This window comes from Penicillium oxalicum, chromosome VI (assembly GCF_001723175.1).
Source record: "Penicillium oxalicum strain HP7-1 chromosome VI, whole genome shotgun sequence".
NCBI lineage: Eukaryota > Fungi > Ascomycota > Eurotiomycetes > Eurotiales > Aspergillaceae > Penicillium > Penicillium oxalicum.
The window spans coordinates 387,132-400,813 of record NC_064655.1 but is presented as its reverse complement, the minus strand read 5'-3'; the positions used below and the strand labels follow the sequence as shown (position 1 = coordinate 400,813).

Below are 13,682 nucleotides of genomic sequence, written 5' to 3'. Positions count from 1 at the left end.
TGAAAAGCGTCAGTTTATTCATCTAATGCTATTGGAGTCGGCTTCTATGGGCTGCCTACACCACCTATACATGTACAGATGGGTCGACTTGATTGGTGCCTCATTAGTCTTCCGATTTTTTGGGCGCCTTCCTTTTAATACGTGCCATCCGTATGCAGGTTACGGTAGATCTTCCATCGCATTACCTCAATACATATTTGACGCAGTTCATTCTGGAGCGGCATCAACGATAGCGGGAAAAGTGGCTAGATCCAATCGAAGGATGATGGTCCTTTCAAGGTCGGCCTCGCTGGGTCAAAGAAGAAGAATATCAATGGGAAAACAGGAAGCCCACCTATCGGAGGGGGTGTAGTGTAATAAATTCGTGAGGTAAAGCAGCACATGTGAAACTTGTATTCCTCATGTCGCTCAGGGCTCTGTAATCAAGAAACCTTTAGTTCTTCCGTGGTGCACCATTTATTGTCCTTGCTCAAGCTTCAGTCTCAATCTCGGTATTTCCTTCCTTTCAGCCTACAGAAGTGTAATGTGCCCGAATTGTTCGATACGGAGACAGCATCTATCCTCGTGGTTGAGATTCAACCTTCGACGTACGGTCCCTACTATATAGTTGTGCAAGTGGGTCAGCTGCGCTACGAAAAGCGTGATCAACCTTAAGCATGATTTCAATTCGTAGAACACCTAGATAGCTAGTAAGCTGCATCTTTTTTTTTATTTTCCCCAATGACGCAACGGCCAAGGCTCCAGACAGTTGAGGAAAATGATCCACTTGAACAAAGGAAGGCGAGCACTATACAAGCGCCAAGATTTATGGTTGAGCATTCTATAATCATGGGAGCAGGCGCACGGTGGCCAACCCAAACATTCAGAGTCTATAGGATAGAAGACAAGGAGACTCACTCTTGTAATCCTCTTCCTGTTTTACTTGGCCAACACTTCTCCACCAATACAACCCTCGGCCCCCACATTCGATCCGTGGTCCACGTTGCATGCGCGCTCAGACTGAGATTCATAGCTGGATGTCTGGTATATCAAATCTGCTGGTCCACCCCCTCTTTCCCATTCTGAATCCCCGTCAACGAGGAGAAAGAGCGAATCCCTGCCAGGTCGTGGATTCCTGGCGGGTGATTGCCCGAAGAAGAGACGAGTTTGCCGATCGATCATCTGACAGGCGGGTGACACCGCAGCCACGGGACCTCAGACACGATCCGTCTTTGACCTCTTCCGTCAATCGACCATGGCTAATTTGAATGGCATGAGCGTTGCATGCCCATGGTGGTGACACAAGGTGAGAAGTGCTCAGCGTATCATGCCTGGACCTTGAATACGTCTACGCACATGGCTTCCACTACCCCGCATTTTCTTCTTTTGAATACATGACAGACGTCCCTACACCGAAGCGGCCGTCAAGCATTAGATTCGCAGTCTGATGGCGTTTTGATGACCAATTCTTTTTGTCTGTCTCGAGATCTCTGACTCGAGATTTTTCTTCTCACGTGTGCATATTGCTGGCAAAGTACATATCTGTGCGTGATTCAGTCGAGCCATTTGGGTCTCATTATACCGCACAACATTAGTAAGAGCGTCCTTCCGAAGGGGGATGGTAAAGGTGAGCGGCTGGTGGCTTCCCCAACACCTGACCCATGAAACCCAGAAGTAGCCTTGCTCACTTGTCGGACCAAGGATTTCTTTACCTTACAACTATCCGTGTTGGATATGTGCATAATGTGGCACTCAACGTTAGAGGGTTGATTCTGCTCATCCATTCATCTCTGCAAGTTTATCTTCGATTGAAAAGGGTTAGCTGGCAGAATACCTGATATCTCAAATTGGTAGGGGGTGACTATGGAGTGGTTATGCAAAAAGACCGGTCCAATCAACGTGCTGGGCAACACAGACGACAGCGAATCGTGAATGGTAAAATTTAGGTTCGCCTCGCTCACAGGCCTCACCACATAGCAAGCTAACTCAGATGCACGAGAAGGTGGACATTTAAAGCATCGCCGAAAAAGGATGTGGACGTTCTCATTCGTTCTCATCCATGGGATGTCCACCGTCCATCTGTACCCCAGCCCTGATGGCAAATGGTACATCAGCCGCAAAAAAGCACGGCTGGAAAACCCAGAGCTGCATTTCTAATTGGATCATGTTCAACATGTTTGGTTGACACGGAGCCAATACGTGAACTGGATTGACATGTCCGTTGCCCTCTTTGGGTCAAAGATCGGCTGTAACCGTTACAGAATTGACACGTCGAGCCACGCAGCGCATGTTTGGGTTTGCCAAGGGTCCAGGCGGCTTACACATGACTGATTGATTGCTTGTGTTGATCACATCTATATAGGGCTCATGGATGTTTGCTAGTTATTCCAGCCTGTGGATGTTTCCGTCCTTTCTTTCAGGTAGCAGTTCCGATTTCCTAGGGCGGTTGTCATCCAGCTTCCGTTAATTTCTCCTAGTGAATCTGCTTCTGACGTCTTACAATCACTCTGGTGCTTTCATGACCCCTTGATTCACTATGGGCTACGTGATCGGCAATATCTATGTCATTACCACCGTGGCCGTCATTGGCGGCGCACTATTCGGGTTCGACATTGCCTCGATGTCAGCCATGTGAGTGACGCGTCCCCAGCCGGACTGAAATCGATCTTTCCATGTGGAACTCCGAGAATTTGTCAAGCTGTTGATCAAGATTCGAGGGGCCCACATTCCTTAAATGAAAGACAACGGGAGAAAAATTGCTGACGACGGAATTCTTGTAGTTTGGGAACGCAGCAGTACAAGTGCTTCTTCAACCAAAGTGGCGTCGGGAGCGATGGCTCATGTGGAGGCCCGACATCGACAACCCAAGGAGGAATCTCTGCTGCCATGCCTGGAGGTTCCTTCGTCGGGGCGCTAGTTTCTGGAATACTGACCGATTGGCTGGGTCGACGTCTGTCCATTCAAACGGGCTCAGTCATTTGGTGCATCGGTAGCGCAATTGTGTGTTCCTCTTTTAGCATTGCGCAGCTCGTCGTCGGTCGATTCATCAACGGCTTCTCCGTGGGTATTCTCAGCGCACAGGTTCCCGTGTATGTTGCCGAGCTTGCCCAGCCAAGTCGCCGTGGTCAGGTGGTGGGTGCACAACAGTGGGCCATCACTTGGGGTATTCTGATCATGTTCTACATCTCCTATGGTAGCAGCTTCCTTGCCGGAAATGCGGCCTGGCGTCTACCATGGGGGCTGCAGATGATTCCCGCCGTGTTCTTATTTGGCATGGTTTTCCTCCTGCCAGAAAGTCCCCGGTGGCTTGCCAAGCATGACCGATGGGAGGAGGCTCATGAGGTCTTGGCTCTCGTACATGCCAAGGGAGACAAATCGGCAGCCTTTGTCCAGACTGAATTGCTGGAGATTCGTGAAATGGTCGAGTTCGAGCGCGCCAACGCCAACACCTCATATCTGGACCTCTTCCGAGGAAATATGATCTACCGCACGCACATCGGAATGTTCACCCAGATCTGGTCACAGCTCACCGGCATGAATGTCATGATGCTGTACATCACATACGTATTCGGTATGGCAGGTCTATCAGGCAATGCCAATCTGGTCGCGTCGTCTATTCAGTACGTGATCAACGTGGTGATGACAATCTTTGCTCTTCTGTTCATCGATCGCTGGGGAAGAAGAACACCCTTGCTGGTGGGCTCCACTCTGATGATGATCTTCATGTTCGCCAACGGTGGAATCATGGCAAGTTATGGCAAGCCCGCTCCCCCGGGCGGCCTCAACAACACTCCCGAACAGTCCTGGGACTTGAGTGATGCCCCAGCGGCGGCAAAAGGCGTAATCGCCTGTACCTATCTGTTCGTTGCCAGTTTTGCTCCCACCTGGGGTCCCGTTAGTTGGATCTATCCGCCCGAGCTATTTCCTCTTCGCTTACGTGGTAAAGCCGTGGCCGTTTCCACTGCTTCAAACTGGATCTTCAACTTTGCCCTTTCGTACTTTGTGCCCCCTGCCTTTGAGAATATCAAATGGAAGACCTATCTCGTCTTTGGGGTCTTCCTGTTCGCTATGACTGTCCACGTCTTCTTTGCATTCCCCGAGACCGCAGGCAAGACCCTGGAAGAGGTGGAGACCATGTTCACAACCCCTGGTTTGAGGCCATGGAAGACCAAGGTGCAATACCGGCAGGTACGACAGCTGGAGGCTGGCGCAGTGCAGCCCGGAAAGATGGCTGATGCTCATGCTGAGGCTGGAATGGCACCGTCCGAGAAGGAACCTGCAAGTACCAGTCATCATGATTGATCTACCGTGTATGTCGAGGGATCAAGAGCAGAGAGCTGGAGCATTGAGCCCAGCGAGTCAATATCCGCTGAATGAAATCCGAGGTCTTGTTTTCAGTAAGCAACAGAACAAATGTCACTCAATTCCAACAATGTGAATGCGGTTTACTCAAGTCGCCGAAAGATATGTTACACCGATAGAATGACTGTAGGAAAGAGGAGGAGCAGATACTACCTGTGCAACGAAACGTTTTTATGGTCTCGAAGATTCTTGCAAAGATTGAGAGACACACTCTTGGCATAGAGGCTACATGCCCAGATGAAATCTATCTATTGGGTATCATTGCATGGTAACAAAACCTATACGATACCAAGTTGAGATAAAGGAAACTACCACTCCTGCTCTCCAGTCCGGCTGTCAATCAAACATGAAGGGAGCACATGAATCATTCCTCTTTAAGAGCATATCTGGGGAAACCCACGCTGTATGACTTGCAAGCTGCTTAGGTACGAGAAACCTGAAGTTGGCTTGGCTGGAAACGAGGGCGGAGTACACTTAAAGCATCTGAAATGCCCAATTTTTGAATTTCTTATCGCATACCTATCGCATGATATCCGAATCCAGACCTTCGTCCCCACTCGCCGGAAGAGGTAGTCAATGTCAAAGATTTTGTGTTTCGTAAACGAGGTTTGAGTATGAGGACATTATCCGACCAGTTGATATGTTCCGCTGTGGCATCTCCCCACCCTATACCGGCCTTGTGAAACACTCTGGAACCATTACCTTCAATCAGGCATAAGTCTGATCTAGTTTTTCTTGTTTTTGCGCAGGATGTTGTGACCATTCCACCCCTTGATATGCGAGACTTCCTAATTGGGACCCCGAACTTCTAGTGTCTTGATCTCCCGACGAGTCCAGTCCACTCCAGAAACCAACGACTTCCTGACTCACCCGACTCGACTGGAGAATATTGCCCATATCCAAAGGAGACTCAAGAAGTTTGCTTCTACAATTCTGGCAAGATCAGCTCCACGGCGAGCCTACGAAATACCTTTTCAAGACACCTTGGCAGAACAAGTGCAAATTCCTCACCAGTGGAGAAGATTTCCAAAATGCAGACCTCTCGACTGGAATTAGTTCGATTGACCAAATCTCATGTCGCTGGCTACCACGCCATTTGGTCCGACCCGCTCGCAACGCGATGGAGCACACATGGTCCCTGTGAGGATATCAACGCCAGTGAGAGGTGGATGTCAGAGCTACTCCTCGATGCAAACCCCCTCGGCGAGAACTACGCGGTCTTGCTTCGGTCCGACATCGACCAGCTTGATCACCCGTGCCACAAGTCGGCTTGGGAGAATGGCGATGAGGCTGTCCTCAAGCCGGGTGGCTTCTTAGGCTGGGTTGGAACATGGAAGTCAGAACCAACTCCCGAAGTGGGCTTCATCTTTCATCGATCTGCATGGGGCTTCGGCTTCGCCACCGAAGCCCTCGAAGCGTTTCTCGGCATATTTTGGCGGTCGAAGCCACAATTTGGCATCCTTGAGGCTTATTGTGACACGGAAAATGCCGCCTCTATTCATGTCTTGGAAAAATGTGGCTTTAAGTTGATGGAACGGATCGACGGCGATTATGTCTTGCCCTGGATGGAGCCGTCGATACGAAATGTCCTTCGGTTTCGAGCCACGCGATGTGCTTGAAGACGAAATGGCCCGACGCGAGAGTCCATCACGTGGTTCATGAGCCACATGATGCGTCTCCGGGGCTATCCGGATCCGTGCGTGGGTCCTCCACGAAGGGAATGTCCCGTGACCCGCGGTGGGGCCGTGCTATGGCCAGATCGCTCCAGACACTGAGACTCGCCGACAGCACCCTTTTGGTTCAGTCTTGTCTCTAATGGTAGAATATTTTGGCATTGTTAGGGTTCGGGGCTTATATCATCATTTCCATGACCATACAATCAATCACCATGGTTTCAAAGTGATGCTTCTCCGCCATAGTGCTATGCTTCAGCAACTGTACTTGAGCAAACGTGATCAAGGTAGAATGGAAGATTCCCCCTGGCGCTCTGCCCCCTTCTTTGGGTACAAAATTACCAGGAGCGCTTGCTCAGTTGGTGGATGAAAGCAGACCTTTACCATGACAGTAAAGTTCCTTTGGCTTGATTTGTTAAGCACGTATGCAGCTTGGTCCATCGTGGTATTGGTTCTTTGGTTGATTTAGCCGAGACACGGCCCATGAGGTGGTATTCGACACCCTACCCCCGTGCCCGTCAAATTGAATTGGAGTATGGGGTGGTATTCTAGTGAGTGTCCTGCGCACTAGCCTCATCACCCGCAAAGGAGGGGAAACCTTAGCTTCAAAGGACTTTACAAATTATTGGCAGTCGCGCTGGGGCTGCGCTGCACAAGAAAACCACGGCGGGACGGACGGGTCGGGCTTATCCTCCGTCGCTGTTTTACCCATTTGGTGCAACGGCGGCGCTAACCTAACTGTTTGGCTATACTCTTAATTGACGGGTTGGCTTCATACCCGTGTTCTTGGCACTGCCATCTGGTAGTTTCAGTCCGCGTTCAGCAGAAGTCACAATCCTTTTTAACTTCATGCGTGGGTTGTCGTGCGCCTTCGGCTTGATCAACCTCTGGGCATCAGGATCTACGGGTCACCCATCATATCAGAAGGCTAGGGAGAACGAAGAGATCGCCACTGTTCAAAAATCGTGAGTTTCAACTGAACCACCAAATACTCAGGTCCATTCCTGGTCTTTGGTAAGTCGTAGGCAAGTGAGTAGTATTGAATGCCATTCAAAAGTTGAGCCTGCCTCATGCATCCGACCGGGAAGTTCGCTCGTTTTGGGTCGCTTGCGACTATTAGATTAGACGCAGAGTAGATGCGAGTCAACTTAAAAATGAATTCCGTGGAACATAACATCAGTTGGTGACCGAGAGCCACATAGAAACCGGTGACACCGTGAGACCAGGTCGGCGGTGCTAATATGGGAAATGCCAAGGATGGCCACCTTCCATTGAGGCCCGCAGGATGGAAAGTGAAACTTACATCGGGGGATAAGATTCAATCTCATGAGCTGAAAAACTTTGATGCACCTCATCCGCCAATGAAGAGAGAGGATCGACAGAATTAGACTGCTTCGGTCCATGAGCTTAGCCAAAGACGGACCCGCTTCGAACCAAGTTGCATTTAGCCTGTATACTGCTGATATCTCAAGACGCCACGCTAGGTTGTCTCTCATCACACGCCACCGCTGCCGCAGGCTGAACGAGGGTGGACGCTCAGTGTGTGGTGTGTGAACAAAAGGCTGTCAGCCCCCGTGGCTCTCACTTTATTTTTTCTCTTGTCCAAATCCTGCCAGCGAAGGTTGCCCCCGTGGGACATCTGTCAAGCTTCATCAAAATGGTTGCGGCGGCAAATCACCAAGCGCTGTCCAAGCGACGCGCTCAGCTCGCTGGGCCCGCCGGTGTCAAGGGACTGGCTTCAAATCTGCGAACACTTGCTATTGCGGTTTTTGCCTCCTTGGGCGGATTCGTCTATGGATGTGAGCATGCCTCTGGTGAAAAATTTAGTTAGATTTACGGGCTCTTTCTAACACCTAGTTTCAGACAATCAGGGTATGTTTGGTCAGATTCTGAGCATGACCTCGTTCTCAAACACGGTTCACCCGGAGTCCATCACGGATCCGGTTTCGAGAGGTCTTCTTACCGCGTATGTGACTTGCAGTCATCTCCAACATTACTTGTGTACGATCATGCGTGCTGACGAACGACTGAAAGAATCTTGGAACTTGGCGCTTGGGTCGGTGTTCTTGCCAACGGTGTCCTTGCCGACAGTCTCGGACGCCAACAGGCAACTCTATCGGGAGTTGTTGTGTTTATTATTGGCGTTGTCGTTCAAGCCTGTGCGAAGAACGTTGATTATATTCTCGGTGGGCGATTTGTCACGGGTCTGGGTGTCGGTGTCTTGTCCATGATTGTCCCTCTGTGAGTCATTCAAGAGAAAAAGTTCATTCCGCTCGGTGGTAAAGACTCTCTGACACTGATTTGCTGCTTGTCCCCAGCTACAATGCCGAATTGGCGCCGGCGGAGTTACGTGGATCCCTTGTTTCCCTCCAGCAGCTGGCGATCTGCTTTGGAATTTTGGTTTCATATTGGATTGGTCAGTGTTTTCTTCATCTGACCACTTTCTTCTTGTCTAATGTTGCTTACACCTTCAAGGATACGGCACCAACTACATCGGGGGCACTGGCGACTCGCAGAGCAATGCGGCTTGGCTCATCCCGATCTGTATCCAGATCGCACCCGCGATTATCCTTGGAGTCGGAATTTTGTTCATGCCCCCAAGGTCGGCTTTCCTGTCTTCACCCCTGACTTGATTCACAGCTGACATTCAAATCGCAGTCCTCGCTGGCTCATGGTCAAAGGTCGTGAAGATGAATGTCTCGCGGTAATTGCAAGGCTCCGTCAGCTACCTAGCGATTCTGAGCTGGTGCAACTCGAATTCCTTGAAGTCAAGGCCCAGAATCGATTCGAGCAAGAGACATCATTAGCTAAATTCCCGCAATACCACACCCCAGGGCTGATGAACAAAGTCAAGCTTGGCTACCATGAGTACACCAGTCTCCTGACCAACAGATCTCTCTTCAAACGAGTCATGGTTGCCGTCTTCATCATGGTTTTCCAGCAGTGTGAGTAGACCCATCGGACCCTGCGCGAGTGGAAACTAACTTTGTTTGTGTTTCATTAGGGAGTGGAATCAATGCGATTCTTTACTACGCGTCCGTAAGTCTGTTTTTTTTTTTTTTTTTTTTTTTTTTTTTTTTTTTTTAGAAAAAGCATCTCTCTTCGGGAAAAAGTTCTCATTAGCCTCCCGTCATCTAGTTCATCTTCAAAGACCTGGGTCTCACCGGTAATACAACTTCCCTGCTCGCCGGTGGAGTTGGCGGTATTCTCCTCTTCCTGGCGACCATTCCCGCCGTGCTCTATATCGACCAACTGGGTCGCAAACCCGTTTTGATTACTGGCGCCGTTGGCATGGGAATCTGTCATCTCGTGGTGGCCGGCCTCGACGGCAAGTACAACTCGAGCTGGCCCGAGCATAGGGCTGCGGGTTGGGTTGCAGTCGTGTTTGTCTGGCTCTACCAAGTGAACTTTGGATACTCGTGGGGTGTAAGTTGAACGGCAAGAACTCTTCTCTCAATCGGAATTGTGGAACTGATGAATCGCAACAGCCTGGTGCGTGGGTGCTTGTTGCCGAGGTGTTCCCTCTCGGAGTACGAGCGAAAGCCGTGTCTATCGGCGCCTCGTCCAATTGGCTGAACAATTTCGCGGTGAGCCCTCCTTCACTTCCTGGACCAGTTAAAAAATATGCCCTAACTTCTTTCAGATTGGAATTGCGACCCCCAAGATGGTGGATAAGATGGGATACGGAACATTTATTTTCTTTGGTGTCATGTGCTTCATCGGAGCCGCATTTATTTTCTTCGTCGTCCCTGAGACCAAGAATCTGACCCTGGAGGAGATGGACGAAGTGTTTGGGGATGAGGCAGGCAATGCGATTGAGGACCGCAATCGCCTTCACGAGATCTACACAGACCTCGGGCTTATTGAGCCAGAAATGGGGACCGAAACACTGGTCGTTGAGCCGAAATAGGCGGGCGTCGATGATGGGCAACATTGTCGGCAATAGTACGTTTGCACAAGAACAAACCATGGACCGAGATGAGGGGGAAGCTTGCGCGAAGAATTGAAGTATTTTCCCGGTCCTCCGAAATCAAGTTTATGATGCTCCAGCCACAGTTTGGTCTTGACAATGCGGCGCCTCAGGAAGCTTAGCTGCGATTCCTCATGTTGATAAAATCTAATATACTGAAGGTCTGCTGCTTGACGGTGTTTGAGAGACACGCCAAGAAGACTTTAGTTTGGTCAATCGTGCCCGAGTCCGTGGGTCAAGTTTACATCCGTTGATTTTATTCCTCACAGAGACGGGGCCTGAATCGATATACGAGCGGGGTCTGGACAGTAAGTACGGAGAAGATTCCCATTCGCGAGGAAGAACTTAATGATCGGATCCATATTTTCAACTTCTATCTCCTTTTCGAGTTTCATAGAGAGCTTGCCCACATTACTATCTGACCTCGAGTGAAGGTAGGATTAGTCCCTGTTTGACATCCTTCTCGGACGATTGAGAAAACAGTCACACCAAGTAGTCTTGCTCCCAGTCATTCGCCTGATGGTCGTTCTCATCTAGCCGTGAGAGACAGAACCGCTGGCCCGCTTTGGTTTCCCCTTTATAGCTCGAGAGGTAAACGGGTGGGTCAAGACTGGGCCTGCGAACAGGGAGAGATATGGCTCCTTGCATATGGGAAAACCCATGGAAGGGGAGGGAACACCCTCAAAAGACACAGCAGTCATTACTGATTGTTCCCGTAGGATGAAGGAGCCCCATAAAAGCAAGAGAGAGAGAGAGAGAGAAAGGGGCATCAAGTGAAAAAGTCGGAGGGGGATGACGCCGAGGCGGGTGAGGGACACGCGCTATCAGCCACGTCTTGGGGCCAAGCAAGTCAGCCGATCCTTCGGCCATCGGTTTCTCCGCTGGCATGTCCAGACTTCTCTCACAAGTCACTTGTAGCTACTCACCACTAGGTGCTCTCAATATGGCTTTTCACTTCGTGCCTATTGTCCGACCTGGGAGTCAACGAGGCTTGCTCTGAGTGGGTCGAGATATTCGGACATGTCCGTCACGCCGCTAGTCTTATTCTTATGGCGCAGCTACCGAAATTGAGGCTGCCAAACCCCTGAGAGGGCTGTGCCCAAAGAACCATGCGGTCGATCTTCGGCCAACTTCACCACGCCCTCGGCAACAGTCGCCCGTTCATGGAGCTCGCGTGGAGCTCGCACACACCTGCCTGGGCCCTGGTCCAAGGGGGGGCGTCCAATAGACGGTGGACCCCTGCCAGCGGCCGACCGAGCACTTCGGGGGTTGGTTCGCTCGACTCCACGCGCGATCGAAAATTGATGGCGATGGCCGGGCCAGAGTCCGCCATCGTGTTATCCCGTTTCTGGCAATCGGATGCCAAAGTATTGGAGGCGAACAAGATCTGCCGGTGGTGGTCTTTTTAAGTGGCCGGGTTTCTGCAGACAAGCCAATGTGTGTTTTGATTATCCCGGTAGTCTCGAAGCCTGCAGTCACTCCTTGAATTTCACGTCGGCAAGTCATCACTCGTTTTCCGCTTGCCGTCGCTTGCATTCGCTTGGCCCGTCTCTGGTCTCCATTGGTGATGTTCTTCAAGTTTGTCGGAACCACGTGGCTCCTGGCTGCCGTACTGCCGCTTCAAGCCATCGCGCAGCCGAACGAAGGCACAGGTAGTGGTCTCGGGTGTACTCGCACACTGATCAATGGCTTTACAAATCCCTCGTTTGAGCTGGGCGATTTGACGGGTTGGACGACACAATCTGCCAGGGGGGTCTCGTTGAATGGCCAAGTTGTGGAGGGAGATGCGCAAGATGGCAGTCATTTGTAGTAAGAATCATGGCCACCGTTCGCAATACTCACCCTCAGAGCTTCGCTGGCGAGGATCTAGAAGCACTCCTTCGGTAAAACTAACCCTGGCCCTTTTCTATAGTGAGGTTGTGCCAACGAGCATCTGGTCATACACCATGCAACCTGTCACCGGGTTGGACACCGCCGCCACCTACACACTATCCGTCTCCTATAAGCTCGTATTCAATCAACCCCCGACAGCCGCCGGGACAAAAAGCTGCTTTATCAATTGGGCCGTGGATAGATGGGATGCGATGGTTGTGCGTCAGTGGGCGATCGTCACGCCGTCGGCGTACGGCTCTGATCCCGAGTGGGCAACCTTCACCCTATCGTTTAAACCCACGGCTGCAGCACATTCCATCTACTTTGACTTTGCCTGTTTAGTCCCTTATGTGACTATGAGCTTGGACAACTTTCTGCTGCCATTGGGGGAAACAAACTCCTGTCCAACACCGACTCCTGTTCCCACACCGACCCCGATCCCGACCCCGATTCCTTTGACTTTGGCATCGAGTCCCATATCTTCTCCCGCGGATGTGTCCTCGTCTGCTGTGCTATCCGGGAGTTCGTTCGCCTCCAGCCATGGGGTGATTCCTAGTAGCCCTGCGATATCCAGCACCGCGGCGATATCCAGCACCGCGGCGATATCCAGCAGCTCAGCCGTGGCCAGCAGCTCAACTGTCGCGCACTCTCATTCTTCCGGCTCCAATACGGCCTCATCCTCGGTGGTCGTTAGTGTCCCATCATCCACCCCGAGCTCAGCAAGACCGAGCAGCTCTGTAATTGTGATCAGCTCACCTAGCGCTCTACCTTCTTCATTCGTGACCAAATCTTCAACCATTGGAACACCGGATGCGGCTGGACACTTGTCAACCCCGGCTCTGTCTTCATTCCATTCTTCCACTGTTCTCGTCCCCCTGCCTTCTCTGCGGCCATCGTCATCATTCGTGGTCAATCCTGGAAGCCCGACTTCGCTTCTCCCACTGGTCACGTCGACTGTTCTGTCCACGCGCGTCTCTACAGTCACTTCATGCCCAACCGCCCAGCCGGATTGTCCGGCCCGATCACGTACAACCTCTGTTACGACCGAGACCGTTGTTGCATATACCACGATCTGCCCCGCCAAGTCTACTCGGACCGATCAGCCTCAACCCACGGTATCGACTTCTAGCATCTTCTCCACCCGGACTGCGACGGTCACACTCTGCCCAGGCCATGCAAAGTACTGTCCGCTCCCGCAAAGAAAGACCACCGTGACTACGGAAACTATCTTGGCCTCCATCACAGTCGTACCCATCGAGCCGACGCATACCGTCACCACCACCATTTACGTGACAGAAGCACGACCAGAGGTTCCCACCCACACCGCCACTGTATATGTCACCGAGACGCAGACAGCGCTCATCACTTTCTGTCCCCAGCCTTGAAAGGCGCGTCCATGTATCGCTGTACATGTCTTGAGCGGTGCTTGACGTGGATAACCTTTTTATTGAGCATTGTGTGTAGACTCCTGTATAGAAGCCGAATCAGAATGAAATTACTCTATCCAATTGTTGTTCAGTCACAATATGTACAAGATAAATCTGGATCGATAAAGTAGGATTCACGATTTCCCCTATTACTAATGCGAAAGTGCGGGAGGAGTGGAGGATACCAGAAGAAGCCAGGTGGAAATATGAGCACTAATGAAGACACCGTGAAGTTCAGCGGATAATGCCAACGACCACAATGTGTGAACGATATATCGAAAGCCATGTCCACCGCTCTCGATTTCATCTCAGACGCGAAGACCATTGTGTCAAGCGTGCAAGGTATTTTCCCTTTCTGCGACATCTTCCCTGTGAACAGAAGCGTTTTTTTTTCCTGAC

At 51.0% G+C, this 13,682-nt stretch overlaps 4 protein-coding genes across 4 annotated transcripts; all 4 read left to right on the top strand.

The window, feature by feature from the left end:
* Nucleotides 1-2,515: 2,515 nt before the first annotated feature.
* Nucleotides 2,516-4,281, top strand: POX_f07454 (High-affinity glucose transporter; the record flags this gene model as incomplete). Its single annotated transcript, XM_050116254.1, has 2 exons — nt 2,516-2,610; nt 2,760-4,281. The coding sequence occupies 2 exons, from the start codon at nt 2,516-2,518 to the stop codon at nt 4,279-4,281; spliced, it is 1,617 nt and encodes a 538-aa protein (XP_049966393.1).
* Nucleotides 4,282-5,372: 1,091 nt separating this feature from the next.
* Nucleotides 5,373-5,960, top strand: POX_f07453 (uncharacterized protein; the record flags this gene model as incomplete). Its single annotated transcript, XM_050116253.1, has 1 exon — nt 5,373-5,960. The coding sequence occupies one exon, from the start codon at nt 5,373-5,375 to the stop codon at nt 5,958-5,960; it is 588 nt and encodes a 195-aa protein (XP_049966392.1).
* A 1,711-nt stretch (nt 5,961-7,671) lies between these two features.
* On the top strand, nt 7,672-9,924 carry POX_f07452 (uncharacterized protein; the record flags this gene model as incomplete). Its single annotated transcript, XM_050116252.1, has 10 exons — nt 7,672-7,813; nt 7,878-7,980; nt 8,049-8,255; nt 8,333-8,430; nt 8,490-8,616; nt 8,673-8,959; nt 9,019-9,053; nt 9,153-9,440; nt 9,503-9,601; nt 9,658-9,924. 10 exons carry the CDS (start codon nt 7,672-7,674, stop codon nt 9,922-9,924), a joined length of 1,653 nt encoding a protein of 550 aa, XP_049966391.1.
* Nucleotides 9,925-11,551: 1,627 nt separating this feature from the next.
* Nucleotides 11,552-13,241, top strand: POX_f07451 (uncharacterized protein; the record flags this gene model as incomplete). Its single annotated transcript, XM_050116251.1, has 2 exons — nt 11,552-11,793; nt 11,897-13,241. 2 exons carry the CDS (start codon nt 11,552-11,554, stop codon nt 13,239-13,241), a joined length of 1,587 nt encoding a protein of 528 aa, XP_049966390.1.
* Nucleotides 13,242-13,682: the final 441 nt, after the last annotated feature.